General features: G+C 44.9%; 1 protein-coding gene across 2 annotated transcripts in view; it reads right to left on the reverse strand.

The window, feature by feature from the left end:
• Window positions 1–12498, reverse strand: part of UBE3A (ubiquitin protein ligase E3A) — an 80628-nt gene extending 68130 nt beyond the window's left edge. The window contains exon 1 of one of the 2 annotated variants that reach the window (XM_082246687.1): window positions 12007–12498. In XM_082246687.1, the coding sequence (XP_082102813.1) occupies window positions 12007–12116 (110 nt within the window). In that variant the 5' untranslated portion in view covers window positions 12117–12498. The remainder of the gene's footprint in view (window positions 1–12006) is intronic. The other variant, XM_082246688.1, reaches the window with a different exon arrangement.
• Between the last annotated feature and the right edge of the window lie 1797 nt (window positions 12499–14295).

Below are 14295 nucleotides of genomic sequence, written 5' to 3' on the forward strand. Positions count from 1 at the left end.
ACAGCAGGGTACGCACTGCACATGCGCGAGTTGCGCTGAGCGTCTTGATTGGCCGGCAATCTTCTGGGGCCTCTGACATGTCCCAGAAGATTGCAGGGAAGGAGGGGGAGAGGAGAACGTCCCGCTCAGGGCGCCGCGGCACTCCGAGCGGAAGTGGGAGCGGGTACCTGTCAAAACTAGGTACCCGCTCCCCCCCCCAAAAAAAATGACATGCCAAATGTGGCATGTCAGGGGGTTAGAACTACCTAAAGCGGAAGTTCCACTTTTGGGTGGAACTCCACTTAAGGTTAAACCACTTCTCTAGTTTTCAATGAATTGCAGCGAGTCTTTTTAAACTCCCTCCCGCTAAAAATGTATTTTTCCCTGCAAAAAAAAAAAAAAGGGCCTTTATGGTTTTTATTTTTTACAAAAAGTGAACATGGCCTTTCATGGAAGTGTTAACTGTCACTTAACTGTTTTTTAAGCTGAAGCTTACTGAAGTCTGCTAGCAGCTTGTTTAAAGTGACAGTTCACACCCTTTTAAGATCTGTGTTGTAGCATTCCAAAACTAGAGCTGAATAGTACTTTGAAGAGGACTTTTACCTATTAGTTGCCCTAGGCATCACCACTCTCCTCCTTCCCTCCGCAATCTAAAATGGCAATATTGTATTTTCTTTTCATTTTTGCCCACCCCACCCCCTATCCTGCCTAGGCAAGAATGACGCCTCTTTCACTCTGAAGCTTTTTTAGATACACACGCACGTCACATATCCCAAGTTCCATCCATGCCGCTGGAAGATGAGGGGGGTAGGAATTTGCGGTACATACTTATGTTGTACAAGTTGAGGCCAGTGTGGACCGTTTTAGTGCTTCCAAATTTCTAACAGTATTATACCCTTTAACCATTATTATATTCATGTACAAATTTAACAGTTTCACTCCTATGTGCTTTTTAAAGTTCATGGATCTGAATTTTAAATCTGAAAAAGCATGCAGACTGCACAACCCCCAGCAGTTATGGAGATGATACAAAGGCCAGTGCCACTTGTTTGACATTCCAAGCTTAGGGTCAATGTAGATACACAAGAAGGTAGGTCAGAAAGTGCATTTTTCCAACTTCACTGACAAAAAAAGTATAATGAGTCAAAGTGACTAAACCACAGGATGGATGCAAAGTACAGTGCCCATCAGAATTGAAGCTCCATTCCCTGTGTTAAGAAGAAAGCTAAGCCATAGCATGGGGTGGAAAATCCACACAAGCACCAAGTGCATTGAACAACCCTGTGCTCAGATGGATGGACACCAACATGGTCAGTGATACATGTTCAGGGATAGGTGCATTAAAGGAAATAGGAAACGGACACTGCCAACTAAGCTTATCAGAATCTGTTGCAAGTACAGTAATGTCCTTACGAACAAGTTCTGTTCCGGAAGCTCCAACTTTGCAAGTCCAACAAAGATCAGCGCTTGCAGACATTGGCTGTGAGCGCTGATTAGTCCTCCTGTCAGAACACAATAACACAGTAGGAGATATTGCTGCACCAACATTGTGTTGGTACAGCAATCTGTCAGTGTTCGTACTCAGCTTTACATGATTGGGACATGCAAACACATGTTCGAATCTTTTAAAAGTTGAAAGTTCATATGTAGGGGACATATTGTATAGGCTTCTACTAATGATACACTGTCAGAATCAAGGTGATGTCATCCTCCTCTAGGCAAGGAATGTAGAAGTAGCAGCAAGTACCTCCTGGAAAAGGCACTTGCTATCCCCAAAATATAAATTAAAAAGCCACCAAACAGGTAAAAAGGAGGGGTAGAGTTAGGATTCGGCAATGGGTAAGAAGTGAATGAAGGTTCGCTTTAATAATAAGCTTAAAGTGGAGCTCCACCCAAAAGGGGAAGCACCGCTTGTTTGCCCCTTCCCCCCACTGCTACATTTGGCACTTTGGGAGGGAGCGGGTACCTGGTTTTGACAGGTACCAGCTCCCACTTTTGGGTAGGATTGGTGATCTACAACAATTTTGGCCCCTCTTCCTCCACACCGGTCCCAGAAGACGGCGGGACCAGACAGCACAACGCAGTTCGCCCAATGCGCAGTGGAAAACAGGCTATGAAGCCGCAAGGGTTGACTTCCTATTTCCCTTCCTACAGGTGCTGGCATCTGCCCCCGAAGCATTAGCTTGGGATGCTGGCATCGCAGGATCCCTGGACAGGTAAGTGTCCTGATGCGGACATCACAGGATCCCTGGACAGATAGGTGTCCTGATGCTGACATCACAGGATCCCTGGACAGATAGGTGTCCTGATGCTGACATCCCAGGATCCCTGGACAGATAGGTGTCCTGATGCTGACATCCCAGGATCCCTGGACAGATAGGTGTCCTGATGATGACATCACAGGATCCCTGGACAGATAGGTGTCCTGATGATGACATCACAGGATCCCTGGACAGATAGGTGTCCTGATGCTGACATCACAGGATCCCTGGACAGATAGGTGTCCTGATGCTGACATCACAGGATCCCTGGACAGATAGGTGTGCTGATGCGGACATCACAGGATCCCTGGACAGATAGGTGTGCTGATGCGGACATCACAGGATCCCTGGACAGATAGGTGTCCTGATGCTGACATCCCAGGATCCCTGGACAGATAGGTGTCCTAATGCTGACATCCCAGGATCCCTGGACAGATAGGTGTCCTGATGCGGACATCACAGGATCCCTGGACAGATAGGTGTGCTGATGCGGACAACACAGGATCCCTGGACAGATAGGTGTCCTGATGCGGACATCAAAGGATCCCTGGACAGATAGGTGTCCTCCTGATGCTGACATCACAGGATCCCTGGACAGATAGGTGTCCTGATGCTGACATCACAGGATCCCTGGACAGATAGGTGTCCTGATGCGGACATCACAGGATCCCTGGACAGATAGGTGTCCTGATGCGGACATCACAGGATCCCTGGACAGATAGGTGTCCTGATGCGGACATCACAGGATCCCTGGACAGATAGGTGTCCTGATGCTGACATCACAGGATCCCTGGACAGATAGGTGTCCTGATGCTGACATCACAGGATCCCTGGACAGATAGGTGTCCTGATGCGGACATCACAGGATCCCTGGACAGATAGGTGTCCTGATGCGGACATCACAGGATCCCTGGACAGATAGGTGTCCTGATGCGGACATCACAGGATCCCTGGACAGATAGGTGTCCTGATGCTGACATCACAGGATCCCTGGACAGATAGGTGTCCTGATGCGGACATCACAGGATCCCTGGACAGATAGGTGTCCTGATGCGGACATCGCAGGATCCCTGGACAGGTAAGTGTCCTTATATTAAAAGTCAGCAGCTACAGTATTTGTAGCTGCTGACTTAATTTTTTCTGAAAGAGCCTGGGGCTCCCTGAAGATTGCAATTAGGAGCTGATTGAATTGGGCACAGCCCTGTACAGTAAAACACGGTCTAAATGTGCTTTTGATCCTTTGGTCTGTGAAAATATTATGTACTATATCAGGAGCCTTCGGCTTTTGACAAATTGTACACTTGCATGCCTCCAAAGTAAACTGATACAGATGTTACATGGCAATGACTCCACGCTTGCTCCCAATCCTGGCGTGACAGTTGATACCTGCAATGGCCTTACTACTGACCAGCACAGTTCATAAGAGTATACAGAGCCACTTTCATCCAACTGGTTATCTTAAGAAAACTAGGAAATCATTTCATTCAAAATAAGGATGATACAACAGGAGAAGGGTTCCACAAAGGCAAAATGGGTGCACCCTGCAAAATGTCAATAGAGCTAAGCATTACCCTGAAAATAGTATGCAGTCAGGAAAAGTCTACTTCCATCACAATTGTCACACACAAGCAATCTAAATTAAAAGTACACTGCTCATGAGGAACAAAATATAGGGGCTGCCAGTGCTGGCCACTCTCTGAAAATGCTGGTGGCCTGGCTGCAATACCTTTCAGAACAAGCATCCTGTTAATGAGTGACAGAAGTGTCTCAAGATTCCTTATGTCTATACCTGTTGCACCAAAACCTGGAACCTAGCATTCTCAACAGGGGAGGTGAGCATAGACATTCTAAATCATTTTCCAAAAACAGGTGTATTTTAGGCATTGAAAAAAAAGTCAAAGCATATTACTGACAAACATGATTGACAGTAATGAATTTTGAGTTTATTTTATGGTTTGTCTACTATAATAAGCATTCAGCGTCTTGCCCCTACTGCAGACAAATCATGGGACACTGAGAAATTAAACTGGAATCAATGAACGTAGTTCACACCATGATGCTGCAGTGCAGCATGTCTAATTAAAAACGGTGTACACCGCTTTCCAATGATGAGAATACATTCTAAGGATTACAGAAACACATTCAATGCACTCCACTAAACAATACCTCAAAGAAGAACGTCCCTTTTTCTCTTTTAAATCTCCTTTTACCTTTAGTCTAAGTTCACATTAAACCCGGTTTAAAATCGTGCGAGTCCAGATTTCAAAGTGGCATTTTCAGTCCGACTTCGGGGGTGATTTCACAGACATCTGTGCAGGATCCTGCACAGACGGCTATTGAATTCGCCCCCCGAAGTCGCTAAAGGTAATGCAGAAACTACTTGTGGGAATCTGTGCGGCGCTGCAAAGTCAGCGTCGCTCCGATTCAGACATGTCAAATCGCACGTCAAAACTGACCAACACGAAAATGGGCTCAAAGCTGGGTTATTCTCAAAAAATATACTCGCTCACCCCCCACTGACTCAGGCTTGTGCAGCTGTGATTTGCCTATCTGCAGCTGCAATCTAGGTCTAACAACAGCACCTCTATGGCGTCACTGGGAGCTGGTTGTCTCTTGTTGATTCAGGAAGCCAGAGGGCACGCCACTACAGCTGCTGTTATAAAGCCGATGCCTCCCGAGATATGAGACATGCGTATTTCAGATGGCTTCAGGATTGGAGGGGATTCTTCCCTAGATTAGAAAGGTGGCTGGGATGAGGCCAGAAAAAAAAAAACCTCCCTATATTCCGGTGGTGGGGGGCAAGTGGTGGAGGATTCAACTAGAATAAAGTGCATTATTAAGATGAAGGTCCACTTTAACCACTTGCCATCCGGCCGCCGTACTTATACTGCGGCAGGTCGGCTCTGTCCCGCGAAACTACGTACCTGTACGTTGCTTTGTGAGCCAGCTAGAGGGGGTGCGCGCACGTGCCGATTGGCCACAGGGGGAGCCCATCAGTGGGTCCGGTGGATGCTATGTCCACCAGGCACCCGCGATCGCTCCCCGTGGAGACAGAACGGTGGTCTGCTGATGTAAACACGGCAGATCGCTGTTCTGTCAGTGAGGAACACAGAGATCCTGTGTTCCTCAAATTTAGGAACACAGGTCTCTATGTTTATCAAGCAAGCCCATCCCCCACACAGTTAGAAAGCTCCCTTTGCTCACCCCTGGTGTTAACCCCTTCCCTGCTAGTGTCCTCGGTGCATATTTTTAGCACTTATTGTAGTAATGTCACTAGTCCCCCCAAAAGTGTCAAAAATGTCAGTTAGGTGTCCAATCTGTCCGCCGCAACATCGCAGTCCCGCAAAAAAAAAAAAAAAAAAACCCGCTGATCGGCGCCATTACTAGTAAAAATAAAAAAATGAAAAATGTTTGCCCTACTAGACGGGTACCATGTCACACACCTGTCAAGAGTCTGATGGACTGTCATCAGCACATCACTATGCAGGAACTGAACCTAAAAACATCTTTGGCTAGTTTAATTCAAGTATTTTTAATACCAAACATGCACTAAATGCTACATTTATCTGATTCCCAATTTAGTGACAAACATTTCAAAGTGACAATGATATCACTGGATATTTCTAAGTGTCAAGAACACCCCAGAAGTGTTATGGGGACCCTTAATGTACTTCCCTAACACTAGTAAGAGTACATTAGACATATTTCGTAGCAATGTGTTCCAATATCTGTTGATCCTGTCACAAATTCAGAGCAGTCCTTTGCACCCTTCTTCAACCATCGCAAAAAGTATAATTAGCACCCCCAGTTCTCATCATGGACTGTAAAAGATTTATTGTCTATGTTGTAGAAAATAGGATGTGGTGGGTTTACACAGTTGAGAAAAAAATACAGTTGGGCAGGGCTGACACTGCTCCTAACAAATACATTGTGCGTTGTCATCCAGGATCAGGATCCAGCGGCGAGGAGAAAATGGAAAATCTATTTACGGATTTTTACATTTAGATGGCAGTCTATCACAGAGCTGAACACAGGGTGTTTGGTATAGGGTTTAGTTTTAATATTGGTAACAGGTCCACTTTAAGCCCCTGTTCACACTGGAACAACTTGTCATGTGATTTGACAGGTCAAATCACATGCCAAGTCGCACCCTACTGCCGGCAATGGCGCTGTTCAATGCCGCACCGATTTGAAAAAGTAGTACATGCCCTTTTTTGGGCAATTTTGGGTGTGACCTAAATAGAAATTTGTGCATGGAGCCGCACAGATGTCTTCAACGACGCAACTCAAGTCAAACTGAGATGCCGCTTTGAAATTTGCAATTTCAGATGAAGCTGCACATTTTCAAAGCCACAGTCAATGTAAACGGGGGCTAAAATACAGTATATAAGAGATCCATACATTAAATCTGAGGTTAAGTGCCGGTTCACACCACTCCGACTTGGGACACGACTTGTGTGCCCTCAAGTCGCTTGTCATCACAAATTCAATGTAAATGAATGAGAGTCGTCTTAATATGCACTACTGAATTCGCTCCGACTTCAGAAAAGGTTCCTGTACTACTTCAAGCCGACCTCTATCCGACTTGTGCACATAGACTTCAATGGGAGTCGTCTCAATGTCGGATCCTTATCTTATTTCAAGCGACTGTGATCAGACTTTCCAGGAAGAAGAAAGATTAGCCAGGCATTCCCCACAGACAAAGTCGCCTATCATGTAAGTCTCTTCAAAGTCACGCTAAAAAGTCGCTGCTTCTTGGGGCTACTTTCTGGTCGCGGTAGTGTGAACCGGCTCTAAAGTAAGGATTCTCACTCTGTGGCAACAGGCTTACCAATTTGTACATCAAGGTCAGTCACACACTGCTCTAACAGCTAAAAAATAGAATTCAAAAGAGCTTGCATTTATATATTTTCTATTAAACCTTCACTGAGTAAAATATATAGCTTCCAATTTCTGAAAATGTTAATTGCCTGGCCATCTAAAGCTTCAGTACTTCTAGCCCATGACCTGAAACAAGTATAAAGCTATTTGAGTAAGGCCCCTTTCACACTTGTGCGACTTGTCCTGTGACTTCGGACTGCCAATGAGTACCATTAATATACTTTGGTCTGACTTTCATGCGTTTTGAGGTCCATAGACCTCAAGATTACCCAGGCATTGCTTCAAGACCAGTCAAAATGGAGGCTAGGTTGCACATGTGTAAAAGGGGCCTAAAGAGCCAATCTTGTTACTGGCATCTTCTGAAAACAATAGTAATGGCAGCCCATGTGTTAAATTCTGTGCAGGTTACAAAGCACCAAGATATAACCTTTACTGAATGTGCCATGTGGTACTGAATAACCCAAACTATGGAGATCCTGGGAGAACTTTCCAATGCATTGCAATGCTAGCACATGTCCAGTCTGCCCCATCAGTTTGTCAGACACTTAGTATATCCAGCAACTTCAGAAGAGCACTGATCATTCACTTCTGGGGTAAAGATCCACTACTTGTATAGTGTGAATGAGTCCTACAGTTAACAAATTTCCTCTAAAAAACAAAATCCCTTTTTGAGTCCATCAAAAAAAAAAAAAAAAAAACACCTAGCTTCCATAACAGATGTAAAAATTAAAGTGTTTGTTACCCCAGCATTTCATATTCCTGATATGTGCTTGTTGCACCAAGTACTTGTATGAACAAGTATTATGTTCTTTGTACTGCTTTGTGTGCGATCCCTGGTGATCCTGCCAGTCCCTCTGCTTTCCTATTAAAAACTGACCACACTGAGCAGGAGAAAACGCTAAGAGCAGTTCTCTAGTTGTGCTGGGAACTCAGCCTGCTCTCCTCCAATGATCAGACTTGTCCCGACACGACAGAGGGAATGTGATCACGTTTTGCATTTTGTTTCAAATTTAAACTGAATGGGCTGTTTAAGACCCCGTTCAGACAGGGGCGACACGACACGACTTGCTGGGGCGACCGCGACCTCGGCGCGACTTCATATAATTGAAGTCAATGTAAGTCGCCTCCAGGTCGCCCAAAAGCAGTACAGGACCCTTTTTCTAAGTCAGAGCGACTTGTGTCGCTCCTATTAGAACGGGTCCTGTACTATTCAATGGCGGGCGACCCACCGCGACTTGTCAGGCGACCGAGTCGCCTGACAAGTCGCGCTAGTGTGAATGGAGTCTTACAGGGTGCTTGTTTACAAAACACTTTAACATGACAACCGAGAACTTTGAAAGGGAATCGTAATGATTAAGGTGGAGATGAGTAAGGGTCCTTTCACAGGGGCTTTCCACCCGGGGGACTGTGTATTGCTCAGCCGTGATCGATCCGCCGACCCCCGCTCCGTCTCCACTTACTTTGCAGAGAAATACCTGGGAGTGGGAGATCCAATGATAACAACCGCCTGTCCGTTCTCATCCGATCCTCCAGAGGGATGGAAAATAGGGTTTCCATCCATCTGGATTTCACAGACAGGATTGGATAGCAGCAGGTGTCAGCGGACATGTCACCACTGACATCCACCGCTGCATAGGGGGGTACATGGAGCATGCGATTTAGTCCGCCTGAAAAAAACTGACAGGCGGACCGGATCGGAAAGCCTGTGTGAAAGGGTCTTAAGAGGACAACCAGCCAAAAACTATTTTTGCAGGTTAAGGTCCATTCATAGATTCCTTTGAGGGATCAACACAAGTCAAAAAACATCACTGATAACTTGGCAATTCCTAAGTTTGTACTCTTTATTACATTCAATACCCAACTAGCACTCAGATGGGAACCAGGCCTTTAAAAACACACCTGGATGTTGAATGGGGGCCCTTCATAATATTGTCACCTGAATTGGCAAGATGACAGCGTCGCTTTAAAAGTAGTAGTAAACTGCCATGTTTTTTTTAAACCTACAAGGTAAAGTTATAATATGCTAGTATGCATCACATACTAGCACATTTGGAGAAACTTACCTTAAAACAAAGCCCTCCAGTGACGCTCTGTCACTGCTTACAGGGCTTCCATTCTCAACCATCTTCCTTCCGGGTTTGCGTCCTACAGCCGCCTGATTGGCCCAGTGGGAGTCGCTTTTCACGGCACAGGACTCTGAAGGAACGCATGCACCCATTCACAAGTAAATATCTCCTAAATGGTACACATTTAGGAGATATTTACTGTACCTATAGGTAAATTATTATAGGCTTACCTATAGGTAAATATCAACCATGGGAATTTACTCCCACCTTAAAACTCTTTCAGGGCCACTTCACCCCACATGAAGTCCAGTTTTCTTCTGCATCAAAAACACATGGAAATTAGGTCATGTGGTTTCCAATGGCATAATTCACACCAGTGCAGTAGTTCCAATGCAACCCAGTTCCAGAAAAAAAAAAAAAAAAAGATAGAACATACTGCATTTTTTCTGCACTGGAATGCAGTTAAACGCATAAACCTGCACTGGAATGCATCAAAAACGCACCAGACCCTAGTACAGTGAAGGAAACAAGAAAAAAGAATCTGGAAAGGACTCAGAAATGTGCATGCAAAATCACATCTGGAATGGATCTGGAGTGCATTTTTGTGGTGTGAATCGTCCCTCAGATAGATTTTATACAACACAATCAATCAATGCTGCTCTAGGTTTCAAGCACTACAACACAAATAAAATGATCAGCTCAGCATTAACCTATATACTCCTTGGTTGCATAGTGAATACATGCAGAAATTCCAAGCTGACAATGAGAAATCTGCTTTAGTTTTCCCTAAACTATGAAAATCTCACATCTCTTTGGTAGTGAGAATGATTCCACTGTTAGCGGAGCCCTCATTTCAGTCTAGGGGTGCACTGATCTGACTTTTCTAGTCCCGATACATGGCATTGTGTATCTACCGATACCGATCCGGAACTATAAACATACACAATATGCATGCGGCTGCAGTACAGAGCAAAGCCACTGCTTCATGTGTACGGCTCCTCCATTCACAGGCAGAGTGCATCTGATATCACTCCGCCTGTGAGCCGGACCTATACAGGAAGTAGCGGCTCCGTGCAAGTAAGGGATGACTGAGCCGGGACTCAGCAAAACCGGATCGGCCCGTGGATCGGTTAATTTTACCGATCCCCCTGATCCAGCTATTTCTGCAGTATCGGTAAAGATATCCGATCCCAATATCGGATCGGTGCATCCCTATTTCAGTCTAAGGTCCTTTCCATAGTACAGCCATTCATACTCCTCCATCATTCTGAGACGGAAAACAGTGACAGCTCTAAATAACCTCTGGTATCTCTTGACCCTCCCTCTTAGATTGTAAGCTCTAACGGGCAGGGCCCTCTGGTTCCTCCTTTATTAAAGTGTATTGGATTTGTACAGCGCTGTGTAAACTATTGGCGCTATATAAATCCTAATTAATAATAATTATAGGTACAGAAAGAGGAATTTGCTATTACTGGAGAAGTAGTGCATGTCAACCAATCAGGTTCTAGCTTTCATTTTCAAAGCTTAAAGTAGAAGTCCACCACCTTAATACTAAAATTCCTGCATCTACAGACATCCACGACCTAACGCTATATCTAGCAATGTAAAGAAATCAGTATACATACCTTTTTTTAAAGCCGATCCCACGCTGAGCTGTGGCGACGGGTGCAGAAGACACAGCCGACAATGGAAGCCCCATAGTAAGTGTATGGGTGATGTCACTTCCCATTCATTTCACAGCTGTTGTCGGCCGTGTCCTCTGCAGAGCATCCGGCGCTGGACACAGATTGGATCGGCTTCAAAAAACGGATATATACTGATTTCTTCTATACAGGGCTGGATACTATAGGTTAGTCCTATGCTGCTGCCCATACACTAAACAAAAAATCGTTATAACTAATTCTTGAACAAGAACACACGGCAGTAACAGCAGACGATCTTTTCATCATATAATGACCAAATTTTGATGGATAAATCGTTCAATGGACATAAATGAATCCGTTTTGTGTTCAGTATGTCACATATACCTAGTACAAACAGGTCGGCCGAGAAACACATTAACCTTTCTATTTATCGGTCACAAGAATTTTCCAAACTGTTCCTTTGATATTTCAGCTCTGAAAAGTTAAAACTGATTTTCTATTTGTGCCCATTAACTGGACGAAAAGCGAACGGACCAAATGACAGATTGTCCAATGATTTTTCGGCTAGTGTATGGCCAGCATTGGATCATAGATGTCTGTAGATGCGGGGATTTTAGTGTCAGGGTGGACTCACACTTTAAAGTTTATTGTATTTGGAGTGTCTACCCTCAAGCGAAAATGATGCGTAAAATGTTGGCACTATACAAGTCCTGTATAATAATAATAAATAATAAGTACAGAAAGGGGAATTTACTAAGACTGGAGTAGTTGTGCATGGCAACCAATCAGCTTCCAGCTTTCATTTTTAAAGCCTAACTGATCAAGCTAAAACTAGAAGCTGATTGGCTGCCACATATCTTTGTAAATTCTCAATGTATTTAGGACACATTCTCCCTGATCAGGCACAATGACCGTTCACTTACACCCACCGGGGATTATTCTTTACAACTATTATCTTTATATTAGCATTTTAATGGCGTTATCCGTAAGGTGGATGAGAAGTTTAGTGGAATAGAAATGAGTTTGGCAGTGCTAATTGTACATTTCTTATAAGAGATATACAAGAGGAGGAATGAGGGACTGAGGACTGGGATCTAAGTGAGGGCCAGTCCCTGCAGATGAGGCCTTGCTCCCGATCAGTCCCCCCAGGAGGTGTCCCCGCCCCCCCTGTCTGACCTGTGTCCCCCGGGACTGTTTTCCGGACTGTTGCAGGGGCTGTGTCTCCTGTCCTCGGGCTCCGGGACTCCCTCTCTCTCCTGCCGCCGCCTCTGGTCCGGGGAACTCATGCGAGAACCCGGCACAATGCTGCAAGCACACAACTAGTCCAGCAAGGCGGGCCCCCGGGCCATACACACATCCAGGCTGCACCGATCTCCTATATGAATGAGTGCGGCACGGGGCAGCCCTCCTACGAAAAGGTGTCACACTGACAGCAGCCTCGGTGCAGAGGGGTCACAATCAGCTACAGCCGTGCTGGGCCTCACGACGTGTCAAACGGCAGGAGAACGAGAGCTGGCCGCTTCTTTCTGTTCTTGTCTTGTCACCCCGAGCCCAGCTCCGCCATCTTGCTACAAGACTCGGACCTCGGGCAGCGCAAACTAGGAGGACCGACGGGGAGGGCGGGGGTATCCCAGCGTGCAATGCGCCACTCAACCATAGACGTCTCCCTCGCTACACCACACCAGCCACCGCTGCCTACCAGAACAGGCGGCGGAAGTGCAGAGCGGCGCGTCTCTATGGTTTGGGTTGGGTGCAGACGGAGCATGCGCAGAAGAAACATTGGGAGGCGATGGGAGCTGCTGGGTCTGACAGCTTGCCCTAAACCGCGCCCCCTGTGCATGAATGCTGTTGGCGAGGTGTTGGGGTTGCTAGGAAGCCTGATAATAAGGCTAGCTACAACCTTTCATTGACTTGTATGGGACACGGAGCCTTCACCACGTCTTGTTCCACTATTTATATAGCAGGCTGGAAGAGGGCTTGTTATTTATTGCAAATATGTAGCTTGTAATATCACACTACATTGGAATTTACACACTTCGGGGGTGGGGGTAGCGATTAGTAAAAGGTGTCTGAGAAAATGTCAGCTAGAGCCATTGCCCGTAGACAGGGCTGCAGTTAGAAATCATGGGGCCCCCTACAGCCTACCTGGCAGGGCCCCCTGAATATGTCAAGACAATATTTTCACTAAAAATACACTAAAATTAATATTAGTGCACACAAACATAACAGAGAACCTGTGTAAAAGTTAAAAATATTTACAATTTTTTTTTTACAATTTTTTTATTATAATGTTTAATTTGTATTTTTTTTTTTTACATGACAGGGAAGCCTGCAGGGGGGGGGACATGGGGGGGGGGGGGATCAGGAACAGGCAGAACAGGGTGGGAGATCGATGTCAGAGAAGCAATTACAGGAATGAGGCCCTATGTCTGTGTCTCTCTCTGCAGCAGCTGAAAGCTGGCGGAGGGAGGAGGAACTGTCTTTCAGCTGCTGCAGGGAGCCACACAGCGCTTCCTTCTGTAATTTCCCCTCCGCCTGACCGCACCTATTCCGTGTACTGTTGGGGACCCACGGTATGTCCGGGCCCCCCACACACAAGAGGACGGGTGGCCCCCCCCCCCCTATCAGCAGCCCTTCCCTTAGATACCAATCAGGCAGGTAGCGTTTAACCACTTGACCTCTGGAAGATTTACTCCCCCTTCATGGCCAGGCCATTTTCTGCGTTTTGGCACTGCATTTTTTTACCTGACAATTGCATGGCCGTGCAACGCTGTACCCAAATAAAATTAGTATGTCCTTTTTACCCACAAATAGAGCTTTCTTTTAGTGGTATTTGTTCACCTCTGCAATTTTATTATTTTTTGCGCTATAAACAAAGAACAACCGACAATTAAAAAAAAAAAAACAAAGTTTTTTACTTTCTGCTATAAAACATACCTAATAAAAAATGTAAAAAAAATCACATTTTTTCATTAATGTAGGCCAATATGTATTCTTGGTAAAAAAAATAAAATAAAAATAAAATCCCAATAAGCGTATATTGATTGTAGAGCTGCACGATTCTGGATAAAATCACAATCACGATTTATTTGCTTAGAATAAAGATCACGATTCTCGGCATAACATCTTTTACATTATACAAAAAAATTGGGCTAACTTTAATGTTTAGCTTTTTTTTTAATTCATTAAAGTGTATTTTTCCCCAAAAAATTGAGTTTGAAAGACTTCTGCGCAAATACAGTGTGACATAAAAGATTGCAACGATCGCCATTTTATTCTCTAGAATCTGCTAAAAAATATATATGTATATAATGTTTGGGGGTTTTAAGTAATTTTCTAGCTAAAAATACTGATTTTTACTTAAGCAACAAGTGTCAGAAAAAGGCTGTCTTTAAGAGGTTAATGGGCCATACACACTATAAGATTTTCTGAAGACTTTTTCCTTTAGATTTACCAAAACCATAT

This window comes from Pelophylax lessonae, assembly GCF_965119305.1.
Source record: "Pelophylax lessonae genome assembly, chromosome: 2".
Classification (NCBI taxonomy): Eukaryota; Metazoa; Chordata; class Amphibia; order Anura; family Ranidae; genus Pelophylax; species Pelophylax lessonae.